Raw genomic sequence first — 18,642 nt, forward strand, 5'->3', positions numbered from 1 at the left:
ACCATACGGCTAACAGAATTCAGATTTTGTTTTTCCTCCCATGTGAGTTCATCTCTTTGCTATGGGCCAATAAGACTACTACTCAAATGATCTAATGCTTAGTAAAACTTTGATGCTGTCAACATCAAAAAGTACAGAATACAAAAAGCCTCTAGATTACTCTTGGGAGATTCTTATAAATTCTAGTAACAAAGTAGATTACTATGATAAATTTAAAACTATGCTATTAACACTTTAAAGATTAAATAAAAACTTAAAACATAATGATTAGTTTTCTTTTGAAGACTAGATAATGGAATTAATGTAAAAAGTCATTATTTTTAGTAAGATTTATACTATATAATTCTTGATATTTTTATAGATATATTTTTTAAATGTTAGAATTCAGAGAGAACATAGCTCCCATTATTCCCCTTTAAATTTTAAGAGATATATATTTACTGATTAAAGAAAACTCAAGTCAAACATCTCTTTTACATCTTTTTTAACCTACTCAATGCCAAAAAAATTCAGATTTCTAATTTAAAGGAGTAGATGCTAAGAAATCAAAGTGCCTGGACTGCTCTTTTATAAACTCACTAAAATATCATCCAGTAACCTTTGGGATGGGCTATCATTTAATTTTAAGCTTTTATTATTATTTTGGGGAAACAACTTTGTTCTTGAACATGGCAATAAATATACTTGACATTTTTAACACATCCTAGAGATAGTGTAAAATTGAGAACAGAAATTCTTTTCTAGGAACAAAGGTCAAAAGATTATGCATTGTGAAAGCAGTTTTATGTTTCTTAAGATGTAGATGGCTACTATCTAAAACACACCATACTGTATTGTTTCTTAAAATTTCAAGATTATATATATATAAAAACTTTGAGGAGAATGAATAATACAGTAATGCTGTTACCTTTTAGCCGGTGACTTAGAATCTGTTCCAAAATAGCTGCAAAATTGTTAAATTCAGGAGAGGAATCATCAATTGTCTCAAAGCAAGATCGATCAATGAGGGTCTTCACAGAAAACCTAAGGAGGGGAAAAAAAGATTATTGTTGCTTTTAGGCAGAGTTAATTCATTTACCATGTAAGTATAAAAAAACTGGGATAAAGGCAATTTGGGGAAGAATTATAGAAATATTTTATAAGATTATATATTCTGAAAATCCTATTCAAATTCACTCTGTAAATAGATAAATTTAAATAAAAACTAAGCTTTTCACTTGTACACTTAATATCTGGTATGGTCTGAATATGTGCCTTCCCCAGATTCATATGTTCATATCTGAACCCCAAAGCAATAGTACCAAGAGGTGAAGTTTCTGGGAGGTGATGCTCTTTTATTGGCATCCTTGTGGAAAAGGTCCAAGGGAGGTTGCTTGCTTCTTCTGCCCAGTAAGGATATACAGAAGGGACCAAACAGGAGCAATGTCCTTTACCAAACAATTAATCTGCTAGCACCTTCATCATGGTGCCTCCAAAACTGAGAAATACATTCATATTATTTATAAATTCCCAGTCTAAGGTACTTTGGTATAGCAGCCTGAAAAGTTTAAGATACTACCTATTCACCAAACTAAGACTTTAAAATAGCTCTCTGGGGCTGGGGCTATAGCTCAGGGGCAGAACGCTTGCCTAGCACTGTGAGGCACTGGGTTCAATCCTTAGCACCACATAAAAAAAATAAATAAATGCTGTCCATCTACAACTACAAAAATTTTTTTTAAATAAATATAAAATAGCTCTCTGTCCTCACAGTCATTAAAATCAGAATCAAAATAAGATCTAAACTACTAATTCCAAACTACTCAAAAGCCACAATTTGCTATGGTTTACTTATGATTTTTCAACTTTTTGATGGTGTAAAAAGTATACTCACAAAATTATTTTTCACCTTCAGTATAGTATTCAATAAATTACATGAACTATTCAACACTTTATTATAAAATAGGATTTGTGTTAGATGATTTTGTTCAACTGCAGAAAAAAAGTAAGTGTTCTGAACATTTTTAAGGTGGGTGAAGCTAAGCTACAATGTTTGGAAGGTTGGATATATTAAACTATTTTTTATTTATAACATTTTCATTTTATAATAGATTTATTAGGATATAACCCCACTTTAAGTCCAGAAAAATCTGAGAACTAGTAATAAATTTGATTTTGAGACTACAGAGTTTTTGAACACAAAATAGAATAAAACAGGATGTGAGCATTCATAAATTGCAAACCCAGTTTGTTTTTATTTTTGTTTTTATATCAGGGATTGAACACAGGGGCGCTTAACTACTGAGACACATCTCCAGCCCTTTTTTATTTTGAGACAGGGCCTTGTTAAGTTGTTTAGGGCTTCCTTAAGTTTCTGAGACTACCTTTGAACTTGCAATACCTCCTGCCTCAGCCATAAATGCTGGTATTATAAGTATGTACCACCACAACTGCCTAAATCCAGTTTTTTATAAGTTGTAGAGAAGAAAACCTGCACATCTATAAATAATACTTATATTTGTTCTTCCTATCAGAATGTCCTTTCTATTTCTGATTGTCAAAGATCAAAAAATTTTTAGGTCTCAGCTCAAACGCTATCTCTTCAATGAAGAATTATCTACCTTCATATTCCTAACACTAACTAGCATTTTGTTTGCATCTCTCTTAAGAGACAATTACAGTTTAACTTACAGCCATTACTTGTGCTGCCTATCCCTATCTTGTTAAAATACAAATTCCTCCAGGGCAGAAACATGCCATCTGCATGCTGGTATCTTCCTCAGCACCTAGGACAATGTCTTCAACATTGTATTTAAGAAATACTTATTGATTTATTTGAAAATTCTATAGTGAAAGAATGGCAAAGAAATGTTCAAATGCCTACCAATGTCGTGGTAAAAAAAAAAAAAAAGTTTATTTTTTTAACATGTATAGATTTGCATATTCACCATCAAAATCAGGATACAAAACACTGTCACTTCTAACAATTCCTTTGTCCTGCACCTTTATAGTTCTGCCTTATAGGGAAGACAGATCTGAGTGCCCAAGACAAACAGTGGGGAATGAAGAAGATTGCTAGGAGAACTGCTAAATTTTCCTATAAAAGATACTATGTGCATGATAAAAACCTAAGATGGTGAATCTCAAAGCACCAAATTACTTTTAACTCAACACCTGACTAAAAAACTAAAACAAAAACCAAATTCCAAATACCCTAAAGCATATTAAACACAACTTCTGTTATTTCTAAGTACAAAAAGGAGAGTGAAAAAGCATTTTAAATAATTTCTATTATATTAAGGTTAATAATGAAGAAGAAGAATATTCCCCAGCTTTGCTTGATCATATGTATTTAAGCTCTCCTATCAACATGAACCAAAACTTCAGAAAGCAAATCAGTTCCTTAGAATCTGTGTTTTACTTCCAACTATTTAAATCTTCCCACTCAACACTTACTGTTCTAAGTCATGTAGTTAGCTCCATTATGCCAGAGTAATGAGAATCTTTCTGCTATAACACAGCAAGCAACTAGCTAAGATGTGCTATAAAAACCAAACCTGTAAAAAGAATTTCAGTATGTCTAAAAAATATCACACAGATGTTGAGCTATTTCCTGATAATGATGACATTAATATTAGTCATCTATTTCTTGAAAAGGAGTGATTTTTAAATAATAAAGTGACAATTTGATGAATATCTAAAAATACCAAATCAAATCCAAGTAACAGCTTTTTCATAAGAGTTAAAAAATAAAAAATTAACATAAAAGAAACTTATAATGAAATTTCTGAAATAATTTTTGAAATGTCTATTTCAAAATATTTTTTTCCATCTTCAATATTCACAGGAAATTTTTGTTAGCTTAGAAATAAAAGTGATTGGGTTGGGGTTGCAGCTCAGTGAGAGGTGTAGCTCAATCTAGCACATGAGAGGCCCTGGATTCAATCCTCAGCACTACATAAAGATAAATAAATAAAATAAAGATATTTTTCCATCTACAATTTTTAAAAAATTGTAAAAGAAATAAAAATGATTATTAGTAAAACCTTCAAACCTCAAAATATGTGAATTATGTTTATCCCTTTGATAATACACTGAAGAGAAACGAGTAACAAAACTATAAAAGATGCTTATTATAACTATATTAATTCCTTCCACAGTTTAGTTTTGTAACAATTATAATTAAAAATAATGCAAAAGTATGAGAACAACAAAATCAAAAATAATTCTTTTTTTACTTTTTATTGAAAAGAATCTATTTAAAAAGTAGAAATTCACCTCTAATATTTAAGGTCCCCTAATAGTAATACATACATATACATTAACATACATAGAGATTGAGTAGGAAAAAAATCAAATAAGTCTGAAGATAACTAAAGTATATAAAACCATCTAGAACTGTCACATTTAAAATTGGTTCAGAATAGTCATTAAATTTTTTTAAATATACCATAAGTATCCAAATTCTTTCTCAAACATTTTCTTAATTTAAAAAAAATTTTTAGTTGTAGATGGACACAATACCTTCATTTTATTTATTTATGTAGCGCTGAGGATCAAACCCAGTGATCTGCATACAAGGCAAGTGCTCTACCACTGAGCCACAACCCCAGCACTAAATATTCAAATTCTGAGAGATTTCTTACTATTATTTCACACCCAACTTTTAGGATTCCTTACACTGTATCCTTATAATTAGCAAAGTAAACTATTCTCTGCTATTAAAATAATAGCCATCATCAACAATCAACAAGGAGTTGACAGCCAAGAGATATGACAATACAGAATATTGACTACAGGTGATAAGAGCTGTTCAATGGAAGGCTTATTTTCTTTGTCAGATTTTACATCAGAAATTTTTAAAAAATTGAAATTAGTAACATGCCTTCTTTTTGAAAAAATTATACAAGAATTCACAAACATTATGTGTATTTTTCCATTTTTTGTATAATATAAATCATTTTAAAATGAGAAAAAATACTTTTAATGTATCCTTTTGGCAGAAATCTACAGATTATTATCCATACGCAAAATTCAACTATTTGCCTGATTCTGAAAATAAACATTTATTGGAATAACAACAAAAAGTTCCAACCATCTTTCCTTGAGTTTGTACCCCAAAACTCAAAAGTCTCTATTCTATCATTTTTAAAAAATTACCTAATGTAAAAATTCCTTACAATGTATCCTTATAATTAGCAGAGTTAACTCTCTTGAAAGACAGAAGTAGTATATTTAAAAATACATACCCTATCTGTACTTTCAAAACTTAAAATTGTTCATCTGAGCACCTTAAAATGAGATACTGAGCTGGGGTTATGGCTCGCTCAGCACATGCAAGGCCCTGGGTTCCATCCCCAGTATCACATTAAAAAAAATAAATAAATAAAATAAAGGTATTGTGTCCAACTACAACTAAAAAATAAATATTTTTTAAAAAAGAATGAGATACTATAGTATTAACATCTTATCTTGCTATATAAGCAGATTGATAATTGGAGATTGTTCAACTTGACAACGAAGCATAATGTTAAAAAAATAGAAGACAAAATTTCCCCTCAAAAAATTTTTTTTCTAAAATTAGAAATCTATCAAAACAAAAAAAAACTTTCCATTTTTAAATCAATTAACTGGTTTGACCTTATATGTAAGAACACCCAACTACAATTGTTTAAATAAAGAATATGTGGTATAGTCCCAGCTACTGGAAAAGCAGGAGGATCCGTTGGGACTACAAGTTTGGGACCAGCCTGGCCAACAGTAAGACTATGTCAAAAAAAAATAATAATAATACACTTGGATCACATATCCTTTTGAATCCATCTGTTCTTTATCCAAAGGAAAATATTCAAGTAGAATACCACAAGTAAACCACACTGTAAACTACACTCCAAAGCAGCAGCAGAGCAATATAAAGAACAGGGGCTTGGGCACTGAAAGATGCTTGGACTCATACCTGGCTCTTGTTCAGTCCTTGTCAAGATACTGAACTCAGGTTCTTCAGTAACTAATTACCTAATGATTGTGAAGAAAAGATATAGCATATGCAAGACATGTAGCATAGTGTTAGCTTATACAAAAACTACTATGTGTCTACATGCATCCCCTTTGTTTTCAGATTATCACCACTACACTTAACATTTAAGCATAGAAAAAAATGCAGGAATTCTGAGATTTTGCATGTAAATTTCTATTTTTTAAAGTGTAATATGTAGCAGTCATGGAATATTGACCTGTATCAATCACCGACACTCATGGGAGAATAAGATCCAATTGATCTGACACTCAATGCAACATAGTATAAAAGGAAAAGCATATGTTTTTTCAGATAACTGTGTTTGAATACTTGCAATGTTAGTCTTAACTATAAAATAAATCTGATTAAAAAATGTTATAATTAGAATTTCATTATTTATCATAAAGCTCAAGCTAGGGTTTTTCATCCAAAAAACATACTTTACATACATGATATAAGATGAATAAATACATTTTCTCCTGATGTTAGACAGTGATATTTTCTGGGCTTTTAAAATTTTATTAAATTTTAAAATATGTTAATATTAATTTTGAGACTATACTTGAAATATAATAGAGGATTTCATTTTATAATTACAAATACTAAGAGAGATTTTAAAATCTCAAAATCAAATGTTAAATTTGAAAATTTGGCAGATATTGTTTCCTTATCCTTTTCTAAAGATAATCACAATTGGATACATTGGGCAATAAATCATTTTTCTTAGTATTAAAACAATAAAATTGCACATTATACACATTTTGTATCTTATAAATTACTTGCAAAACAGTAGGCATTTTGTCATTTTGAAATTCTTACCTATTACTATTGTGGAAAAAAATTTTTTAGGGGTCTCAATCTGTTGCCTAGGCTGGCCATGAATTCTCAATCGTACTGCCTTAGTAGCTGGTTTTACAAGTACCAGGGACCATGCCTGGCTAAAATGTTGTTTTCCAAAAATAGACAATAAAGTTGATTGCTTTGGGAAAGTAAATTTTAAAAAATTTATTAATTTCAACTCAACTTTTACTATACTATTGTTTTTATTCAAACACTGGAAGAGATAAATTTTTATCTTTCATTCCCAAATAAATTTTAATTAGAATAATGCTATTCAAAGGAAAGCAAATCCTATTGCTGAAGCTATTCTCATGCATTAGGGTGACTTTTTAGAAATTAGTACAGGTATTTTTTAAATTTGACTTTCAAACTCAGCTTGTAAATATCCACCACTATTACACTTTACTAGTTAGAATTATTTGATAAGCATGTTCACTATATAATAGATACTGGAAATAAAAATCAATGGTGAATAAAATTATTAATGTTTACAAAATTCACATTCTGCAAGAGAAAATATAACTAGACAACATAATGAATGCTGTATTAATTTTTATAACCTATACCAGAGCAAATATTTGAGATTGCTTATGAGGTAATATAAAATACAATCAGTTAGCTAGTATAAATTAAAACTGGAGAGAAAATTAAAAATGTGACAACTGACCTCCTATTTCAAGTAGACTGGAATAGACTGTGATAGACTAGCACTCCCACAGAGTACAGCCAGAAAAATGAGGTGGGGGCTGTAGAGTGTTACAAAATCATGTGCTTGAAGGCTGCAAAGAATTGTTGAAACATTAGGAATTGGAAGAGTCTAAGACTCCTGAGAAGAGAAAGTTCAAAAAAAGTGAGCTTTTATAACACTTTTACATAGTAATACCTGCAAATTCTGAATGCTAGTAGGGTCTGGTACCCACAGAAAGCTGGTGATGGGGACAAAATCCAGAAAAGCCTTTGAAGTAGATTTGGGAAGGTCTCAAACCCTTTCCCTTTATCTGGGGCTTGTGTGGCACAAGAAACTTGTAGAGGTACAGGAAACTAAAATCCTAATGAGAAAGCTTGTGAAAAACCAAGTAAAGGACTTGATAATCCTGGAAGACAAAGTAATAGTGCAGGAACTGCTTGAGGAAGCAAATTTAAAATCATCAAATCTAGGTTGAGAACTCTGGAAGTCCAAGGGCAAACAACAGGTTGTGAAAGGCTCATCAGAGTTGAAACCCAGCCTGGATTCAGAACCGTCCCTGACTGGATAAAGGTGATCAGCCACCACTCTTTCTTCTGGAGGAAGACAGCACTGGTAAAAGAATTGAGAACTGCCCTACACTATTGCCATGGGCACTACCATGATGTTGGCCATGTTTCCCCCCACCCCCATTTTGTATTGTGGACTGAATTCAGAAGTGCTTTTCCACTAAGCTACATTTTGATTTATTTTATTTATTTCTTTTTGGTGCCATGGAGTGAACCCAGGGACACCAAACCACTGAGCCACATCCCCAGCCCCCCTTTTTTGTGAGACAGGTATCATGTCCTGAGAAACAGCTTTATTCTGTGCTACACAAACTAGGCTGTGAGAGGGAATAAGAAAAAACAAACACACGCACAAGTAGAGAAAAAAGCCAGGACCCGGTGGATCTGCCAACTCTGGTGGAGAAAGACTGACCACAAGCAAGCTTGGCACATTTATTACATAGTTTTAAACATCAAAAGGATTTATTGTGAGAAAACTTCTTCAAAAAACTGAAGTTGGGAGTAATACCGCTCAATTAGGGCTTATCACTTTGTGCCTATAACTCTCTACCCTCTGGGCAGCAGGTGTGTGAACGCAAGGCCACAAACTAAAAAATTCCATGGCTGGTACAGAATCCCCCTTGCACAGGGAGTCACCTGTTGGGCTATCTTCCGTCTGTACCAAGCAATTCCCAAGGGAGGTGTCACCTATGTCTCTGGACAGTTCAAAGACCTATAATTCATTTGCTGCTCCCAACAACAGGGTCTTGATAAGTTGCTTAGGGTCTTGATAAGTTGCTGAGGCTGGGGTCCATCTTGTGATTTCCTCTGCTCAGTCTCCCATGTTAACTGGGGAGGCCATGTTTTTCTAAAAGTGAGTGGTGTATTCCATCTGTTTGCTCCACTGTGATGTCCTCCATTGTATGTTATGCTGTTATGTAACACTTAATAGTTTATAATACGATTAGCATGTTTTAGTAGGCTTTGCAACACTGTGACCTGACAAGAAAATTAAGAGGGGGAAATGTTTATTTTGGCACACGGATGGCTGACTCCATAGCTCTGGGCCCAAAGTGAGGCAGAGCATCATGGCAGAAGGGTGTGGTAGAGAGAAGCTGCTCCAGAATGGCAACCAGAAAGAGAGAGAAAGAGAATGACCCGCAAATGTGCGCTCGAGATCCTCCAGTCACATCCCCTACCTACAGTTACTGCCCAGTTAATCACTCCACTGATTAGGCTATACCTCTCTGATGATCTATCTTTTCACCTCTGAGAATTCTTGCATTGTCTCATGCATGAGCTTTTGAGGTTACCTCAGATCTAAACCATAACAGCATAATAGGATTGAAAAAAAAAAAAGAAAGTGCTAAAGAAAAAAATCAACACATTACATGACATTTAAAAAATTCTAGACATACCACAATGACATGCAAAATGAAAGAAAATTGCATGAGGCAAAAAACAAAAGCAGATGTAAAAATGATCTAAATATTCTAAACCACTATCAAGAACTTCAAAATAACTATGGTTAATAAATACATTCAAGGGGATAGAAGAAAAGAACATAATACATGAAAGGATAGTTCTTTTTATCAGAAGACAGAGGATAAAAATCATGCAGAAATTCTAGAACTATCTGAAATAAAAAACTCATCAATGGATTAAATAGTACAATAGATACAACAGAAGAAAATATTAATGAACTGGAAAAGAACATAGTTTGTATATATGTAGAAAACTAGAAGCATAAAGAGAAAAAAGACTAAAAATACAGAAAAGAATGAATCAAATGAGGCCTGGAAAAGTTTAACATAAATATAAATAAAGAGTAAGAAGACAATGGCTAAAGTTCTTCCAAAATTGATGGAAGAAAGGGTAAATTTGTATTTTCTGAATGAGCATAAAATATAATAATAATAAAATAATCTTGTAGAATTTAAAATATATGTAGGTTTTTAAAGTATGTTTTAGGGTGATGAAAAATAAATGGTTATTACACTATTGGAAAAGGAATAAAAGCCATAATTTTCATTATAATACAATAAATCAAAGGTAACTTCCAAAAGTATAGAAACTGAATATAAATATATAGAGAAACAGAAAAAGAACATATGACTAGTAAATTTGCAGAGTGAAAAATTGGAATAGTGGAATGGATAGAACTATAAATAACACTGTATTAATAAATAAGAAGGCAAGAAAAGAGAAAAAGTAAACATAAACCAAATATTAAGATAACAGATTAAAATCCAAATAAAATAATATTAACATAAATGTAAATGAGCTAAATACCCTAAATAAAAGACTAAGATTATCAAGCTAGGTAACATGCAAAGTTCAATTCTATCCTGCCTACTGGAAAATTTTTAAGTATCCAGAAAGTAAAAAGATGGCAAAGATACAAATAATAAAAGAAAACTTTTAACTATATTAATTGCAGACAAAATAGTGTTTAAGATAGCATTATTAAAGATAAAAAGGAAAATTTCCTAATGATAATGAAAATGTTTAATCTTGACCCCTATATATAATACTATAAATTTAAAAAAAAAACTGAAGATGGATTGTTGGTATAAATGTGAAAAAATAAAGGTTTAGAAGAAAATAAGAGATGTTTTCATTACTTTGGAGTAAGCAGATTTCTTATGATCACAATCAGCATTAGCCATGAAAGAAATTTAAACTACTTTCAATAAATAACTTCCATTGATCAAAACACACTGTAGAATGAAAAATAAAGCCACAAAATGAGGGGGGGGGGGTTGAGCAGTATATTTATGCTAGGTGCACTTTTCTGAGCATATAAATCAATAAAATTTCTATTAAAAAGAAGGGGCACACCAGTAGTAACGGCACATGCCTGTAATCTCACTTGCTCAGGAGGCTGAGGCAGGAGGATTACAATTTTTTTTAAAAAATCGTTTTTTTAGATGTTGATGAACTTTCTTTTATTTATATGCAGTGCTGAAAATCGAACCCATTGCCTCACACCTGCTAAGCAAGCGCTCTGCCACTGAACCCCAGCCCAGGAGGATTATAACTTAGGAGTCCAACCTGTGTAATTTAGTGGCACTTCATCTCAAAATAAAAAAATAAAAGGGCTTGGGACATAGCTTAGTGGTAGAGTACCCCTGGGTTCAATCCCCATTACTCATCTCTCCACCAAATGTTGGGGCATAGTAGAGCTAAGAATAAGGTTAAATGCATTACTGTAATGTTCTATGTATTTTCTAGAGATTAGTATAGATTTAACACTAAGATTTCTTAAAACTATTCAATAAAAAGATAAAGTTGTCAGTTATATATCCATGTGTCAGTAGATACAAGAAAATTAATTGCTTAGTAATACAATTGTTGGTGCTAACACAGATATTTCTCACAGAAGTCTTCACCCAATGTAGCTACTTTTTGACATAACAGTGTTCTTGATAGTAAGTTCAAGAAGACTCTCTGATTGCTTCTTCTGATGACTCTCAACACACCTCAACATACATCATTTCACTGATGAAATTTTACTAATACAAAATAGATAACATGGGGATAGCACAGCAAGGAGCAACACAGTGTACAAACTCAGCTGTTCTAAGATGATTTGGACTGACCCAGAAGTAAATTTTATAAACCTGTAAGAGTGAACAGAAGAGTGGATAAGCCTCACACATTCCCCTGTGATTATTGAATCTCTTAACTCCACTTTTGACATTTATCCAGCAGCCACAAAGTTAAAACAAATACACCCTAGTAAATGCCTGGGAGATAGCTCTTTTCTGTTGTCACTTAATCTGAAACCAGTTTAGCTGCAGGAAAAGATGATGATTTTTTGTGAGTGCTGAAAAGTCTACCTAGAACCAGCAACTAAAAAGAGGATCTCCATGTTAAGCACCTACCAGTAGGGTACTAAGAATTCTTAAACTTACCAAACTTGCTCCAAAGCAATATACCTAATGCTGATCAAAGTCCCAACCCAAAGTTCTACTTTACAGCATGACTAACAAAACTTTAGTCAAAAGTATTACAATCAAGCTGGGTGCAGTAGCACACGGCTGTTAATTCCTGCTATCAGGGAGACTGAGACTGGAGGACTGCAAATTCAAGGCTAGTCTGGGCAACTTAATGAGACTTGTCTTAAAACAAAAGGGCTCAACCGTAGAATACTTGCTCCTGGGTTCAATCCCTACTACTGCCAAAAAAAGTATTTTAATGATTATAGTCAAGATATGAACAGTCTTAAGAACACTCAAGCAAACAGTAACAAGAAAAACAAGTAACTGCATTTACAGTTATTTAAAGGATTAAGCTGCTAATAATATTCAATAATATTTCACATATTTGCATCTCTCCCAGCAAGTTCAAATACAGCGACAGACATTTTTCTGATTGTTCAGCAACCAGAATGTTGAGAAGTTTAAATTGCTCAAATTCACTCAAACCTCTGCGCTTTTTTTTTAAAAGAACATACACATTAGAAATTTAGTTATCTGCTCTCCTAGCTCACAGTTATAATCAGCAAGTCAAAATGAGAAGTGCAAAGAAAGAGCTGCTAGAAACAGTTGTAAGAAATAACAGCTACCTTGGTAGGAAGAAATAGCAGCCTGTAAAAACAAAGAACACCAAACACACAATCTTAAGGGGCCATTTAGCAAAAACCTCTAGGGACCTCAAGAGTCTCAAAGGGCAATCATTGTACAGTGAGCATATTCATAGAAACATGTCCAGAATAAAGTTATCAGTAAGCTATTATGTCATGCATAATCTTGTTAAAGAAGGTAGGGAAATGTACAGTCCTTTTTTAAAAGCAATTTATTCAAAGTGTTTTAAGTATTGTTTATTGTGGTTTAAATGTGAGCACTTAAATTACAGCTTCAGTTATACAGAAGACTACATTTACAATAAATGCTGAGTAAGACACTACAGTTGATGGTACAATATTAAGCTTAATTCAAACACTAGTTTCAAATAATACAGGTTCTTTACTCCATGACTACAGTAAAAAAAAAAAATGAGGTGCTAATCTAATTTGAAATAATATTCAAGTCCTGAAATACAATCTTGACCTATGTATATGTTATTAAAAGTATTTTAATTGTGAAATCAACATCTGTCTCTACCTTGCTTAACTCATCCTACTATCTCCCTAAATTCCTCTTAGTTCTTTCTATCTAAAAGACAGGAAAATTATGACAATTGGGGGACCTATCTCTTAAGTATTGATTAAAAACTGAGACAAATGTTATTTTTAAATGTTTATGAAAATTATTAAACACATATATTTTAATAATCTGCTCATAAACATTGCTAATCCATTGAAAGAGAATTTAGATTTTAATTATTTGCGAAAAGAACTAAAATCAAAGTAATATTTCAGCTTTTTAGTAAACCATTAAGCTTAAAAACAACAAAAAATGACTGTCTGATTTTCTATGGATGAAAAATGTAAGTTAAAAAAAGTCTGAAAAGTTTTAACAATTTAGTTTTTCAATGTGCTAATGTCCAGGGAAAATAGTAGTTCGTGCAGAGAGCCAAAGTCAGTCTATGAATATTTTGGAATTGAGTGTGGAAAAGTCTTCAAATTATCTACTTTTTCTTCACCACAATCTGTGAAAAAGTGTAAATAAAACTGTACTTATTTGCTGAGATAAGAACCATACAGACGTTTTAAGTCTACAATATGCAATACTGTGCACTAGGGGAAAAAAGTAATGAAATAATTACATATATACACAATCACAATGAGCCAAAATTCAGTTCAGCTTTTTTCCTTGACTGTCCTACTTAACCAAACAGGCTATTTCCAAAGTGCTAAACTGTAATAATATCGTCCTCTTATAAAGTTTTAAACCTAAAGAATCGTGTACTTATTTCACAGGGCTTTACACCTCAATTGTTTAAGGGTTAAGGAAAAAGCATTATTGTTTAAGTATGATATGTGGCAGTGGGGTTTGCGTTTTGCTTGTTTTTGTTTCATAAATTGTTCAATTATCCCAGAATATCAGCAGAGAATCACAAAATAGAAGATTCAAAGTGTTTTTGTTTACAAAAAAAATGCACATGCCTCACCTGACTGCTGTAAACACATACCTATCAATACTATGACCCTGCTCATATTTGAAATAAGTAAAATATGAGCATATTTTGTTTAAGGGCTATTATTAATTTCAGGACTATCACTGCAAGTTACCAATAATCTAGTTCAATATTATTTTACAGATGACAAAACCAGAAAATAGGAAGGTTGCAGGACTTGTTAAAGTACATGTTTGCTAATGAAGAAATCAACTTGGAACCCAATTGTATTTCCACTAAACCAACTTCTTCCCAACTTAAATATCAAGTCATTTCTGATTTGAGATATAAAGAGTGAACTCGTTAAAAGCCATGGGTGAAATTTAATAACTTTCAAAGTTAAACCAAAGCAGCATAAATGCATAATACTACTTTGTTCATTTTGCTGAATTGGGGTGGGTCTATTAAAACCTACAAATGGCCCATAATTACTTTTTTCCAAAAAGTAAAAGTTATTTAGATAAAGCCTATCCAATAGACACCATTACTAGATATAGATAACTTATACGTACCATCAACTAAATAACTACACAGATTGAAATGTAAGCCAGAAATTGAAATTTATTTCCGCTACTATATTAAATGTGTGTATAAACTGTAATTAAAGTCAGCATTTATATTAATTTCAAAGTAGAAAATATATAAATAAAATTAATGAAAATACAACTAGCCTAGTTAAACATACACATACATTAATGATGTTACTGAAATTTCTCAAACATAGCTGAAAATTTAATTTAAATAAGGTTGAAATACAGATTCCTTTCTTTTACTAAACTGACCCTGATGAGGACACAAATGAACAGCAAATGATCTAAAACCAGTGAAGATTAAAATGGAGAAATAAAATGAGTAGTATTCACCACTGAATTTATTCATTCAATAAATATTAACTGTTAGATGCTATACTGGGAAGAATTATAAAAGACTAATAAGCAAAAAGCAGATGACACCACTGCCTTGTGAAATTTAACTATGATGGATCTTTTATGAAATATATTACTTCAAGCATTGTACATGATTGAACCTGACTTGGAACTATCCTCATTTTAAAACATCTTTTTAATATCTGTAAAGTAAAGGTAAGAAAATCCACGTAACTTATAATGTTCTATTTAACTAACTTTAAAAAATATTTGCTTCATTTTAAGAGAATTAAATAAAGCCTCTCTCAAAAGTTGTATCCTACACAGTAAAAATGACAAATATTCCATATTATTTTACTATTTACAATTCTAAATGCCACAACTGTCAGTGAGACAGATCTTCTTGCTAGATAGATGAATATTTATAACAGCCCAACTTTTAAAGTCACTCAAAGTTATTGAATATAACTCCTAATACAATAACCTGTATTCTGCTTAAGATGCTAGGCACATTTTTTAACACGAGGATTTTTTTTTAAGTACAGATATAAATTACGAAGGAGGAAAAGGTTTCATCATCCAATTCTGTGAGGATTATTGCTGGCTGCTGATTAGGGTTTAATGGAACAACGTAATTTTAAAAACAACTTAAAACATATCAGCATATTAAAATCAGTTTTTTCTGAATATTAGGCTACTAGATAATAATTATCCCTTTTGTGTTACATTTCTAGTGGAAGGGAAATCTACATTCGTAATTAGAAAACGTTTAAGGAAGGGCAGACCTGGGAATAAATCATTGACATGAAGACTAGGTATCCTCCATCGTCCCACTCTTCTGGTAGTGCACAAACAGCCCTAGCACTATAGTTGTAAGTACCTACCCACGAACACACAATGCAGTAGGCACTCGATATTTGTGGGATGGAAGGAGTGAAGATATATGTAAACAAGCCAAAATGCGCTCCGATTTTGAGGGAACACAATAAACAATCACAGCAACTACTTTACCAGAAGCTGGCTGACAGCTTAATGTGCACTAAATTAAAGAGCTCTTCCTCCTTAACCTCCTCTTTCACTCTGACACTAGACTGCACGTTCAAAACAAATCCTCCCCGGCCCCGCCCCAAGCCCTACCCGCGGTCGCCTTCAGCACGAGAACTGATGGAAAGTCCGGGGCCTCGGCAGTGCCCAGACACCAGCTCCTCTCCTGGCCCCTGGACGCCGCCGGACACGGCCGGCACAGAAAAGGCAGCGACGCTGGGACCACCGCCCCTCAGCCCCGGGACCCCCCGGGGACTCGCGTGCCTGCTCAGAGCCCTCGGCCCGCGGCGCCAGCAAGCCCCTTCCCCTCGCCCCGGCCGCCTACCTGCACACCGTGATCAGGTTCCTCCTCTCCACCGCAGCATTGCGGGCGCTCAGGCTCTTCTTGCAGACGCCGCTACTGCCGCGGCTCCCGCTCAGGCCCCCCAAGCTCCGGGAGGCCATGGCGGGCTCACCCCCGTGCCCCCTTTGTCTCGAGCGACCCCGCACGCCCCCCACACCTGTTTCCCGGGGCCGTCGCTGCGTGCGCGACCGTGGGGCTGAGGGAGGGACGTAGGGGAAGCGGGATGGTGTGGAAGACAGCAAGGGATTCGCACCCAGGGACTGACGGCTGGCCCTCTGCACCGGTGCTCCAAACACACACACACACGCGCGCGCGCGCGCGCGCTCACACACACGGACCACCTCCACCCTCGCGCGCGCCGCCGGCCGCGGGGTGGCGCGCGCGAGCCGGCGTCGGACGCTCCCCTACTTCCCTAGGGACTTGGGCAGCCGGCGCGCGCTCGAGCCCTTCAGCTTCGCACTCCTAACCACCCACACTTTGCCGCCACAGGCGCCCAGTCGGGGCAACTGCAGTGAGGGCCCGAGCCTCGCGCGCGCAGCCCCGCCTTCCCAGTGCCTACCGGGTAAACGCTGCACCGGCTGGAGCCAATCACCGCACGAGGGCGGGGCCGACTGCGCGGACCTTTAAAGCAACGTGCCCGAGCCCCGCCCCGACGCGTGGGCAGCTGTCAAGGCGCCGGGCTCGCGCTCGCCGCCCGCGTGCTGCAGTCAGTCGGAACGCAACCAAGCAGCACCGCTTTCAGCGCGGGGATTGTGGGATGCGGGCCCCAGTGTGTCCGGGCCCACCTATTCGGAGCTAAGCTTTAGCAGCCGAGTCTCAAGCTTTAAGGACTGATCCCTAGTCCGGTGGCTTCCGTAGCTTCAGAGGCAAGGATGCAGCAGGGCTGGCACTAGCACCCGACCAGAAGCCTGATTAACCAGAAGGGAGGGGGGTTCCTTTTGTCCTAACGCCCTCCCCGGACCTGATAAAGAGCGACACAATAGCTCGAGGAAGACAACTGCCCGTAGAATGTCCTTCTTGGGACACTGATGGTAGGATTTTTTTTTTTTTTTTTTTTTTTAATATTTATTTTTTAGTTTTCGGCAGACACAACATCTTTGTTTGTATGTGGTGCTGAGGATCGAACCCGGGCCGCACGCATACCAGGCGAGCGCGCTACCGCTTGAGCCACATCCCCAGCCCAAGGATTTTTTGACTCCACACATCACAGCGCTCTCACCTCAGCGTCCAGCAGTGCCTGCAACCAGGAAAGAACACCCGCGTAAGAACCTGTTTACTGCGAATGTGTAGTCTGCTCGCGTCCTGGGTAGTGACCCCAGTTTGGGGTAGGTAGTGAGCCTAGGGGCGTTTCGCCTTGGCAGGGCGGGCTGCTCCCTTAGAGGGACCTGGAGCGCGCCCTCGACGCGATGCGCTTGTGGAGAAGCGACCCCTTCCCAGAGCTTCACCACCACCTTTCAGGTGTCACCTTCGGGAGGCTCCAGGCTTTGGCCCAAGACCTCTGGCACTCGCTATTCGCTACCCTTTCGGTGCGCCCAGGTTTTAGAAAGAAATTTTTAGTAACTCCTGTCTCCATAGGACTTAGCACAATGCTCTGCATAAGACACGTTCTTAGTAAATGTGCCTTAAATTTAATTCGAGGTTACATTTAACATTATTTTTACTGAAATTTCGCAGTTTCAGCGGCTTCAAAATCCAGACAACTTCCACCTCTGGATTTGAAATTTCTGTCAAAGAATGTTATAGCACATATAGTTTAGAGATTTCTGTATTTATGTATTATACACAGTAATTCTGTGTATTCTGTGCTGAATGCCTTTTATGCGGTGTTTTGTATAATGAAACTGTGTTACCGATTTCTTTTTTTTTTTTTTTTTTTTTTTTTTTTTGAGTACCAGGGATTGAACTCAGGGGCACTGGGCCACTGAACCACATCCCCAGCCCTATTTTGTGTTTTATTTAGAGACAGGGTTTCACTGAGTTGCTAAGTGCCTCGCTAATCTGCTAAAGATGGCTTTGAACGTGTGCGATCCTCCTGTCTCAGCCTCCCCAGCTGTATGTACTAATTTCTAAGGAAGGATTGAACCCAAGCTCTTTATAATATTTTATTTTGAGACAGAGTCTTGCTAGGTTGCTTACAGTTCGCTAAATTGCTGAATTTGGTTTGGAACCTGCCATCCTTCTGTCTCAGCCTCCTAGTCGCTGGGATTACAGTGTGTGCCACCACGCAGGGCAAGATTTTGAAGATTAAAATCAGGGCA

General features: G+C 35.5%; 2 protein-coding genes across 3 annotated transcripts in view; one reads left to right on the top strand and one right to left on the bottom strand.

Moving 5' to 3' along the window:
* Positions 1-16,566, bottom strand: part of Rundc3b (RUN domain containing 3B) — a 152,361-nt gene extending 135,795 nt beyond the window's left edge. For both annotated transcript variants that reach the window (XM_027956116.3, XM_027956115.3), the window contains exons 1-2: positions 16,367-16,566; positions 908-1,023 (exon numbers count right to left, since the gene is read on the bottom strand). In XM_027956116.3, the coding sequence (XP_027811917.1) occupies positions 908-1,023; positions 16,367-16,485 (235 nt within the window). In that variant the 5' untranslated portion in view covers positions 16,486-16,566. The remainder of the gene's footprint in view (positions 1-907; positions 1,024-16,366) is intronic.
* Positions 1-18,642, top strand: part of Abcb1 (ATP binding cassette subfamily B member 1) — a 183,550-nt gene that overhangs the window by 48,233 nt on the left and 116,675 nt on the right. The gene's annotated exons all lie outside the window — the stretch shown is intronic.

The sequence above is a fragment of the Marmota flaviventris genome, chromosome 1, assembly GCF_047511675.1.
Source record: "Marmota flaviventris isolate mMarFla1 chromosome 1, mMarFla1.hap1, whole genome shotgun sequence".
NCBI lineage: Eukaryota > Metazoa > Chordata > Mammalia > Rodentia > Sciuridae > Marmota > Marmota flaviventris.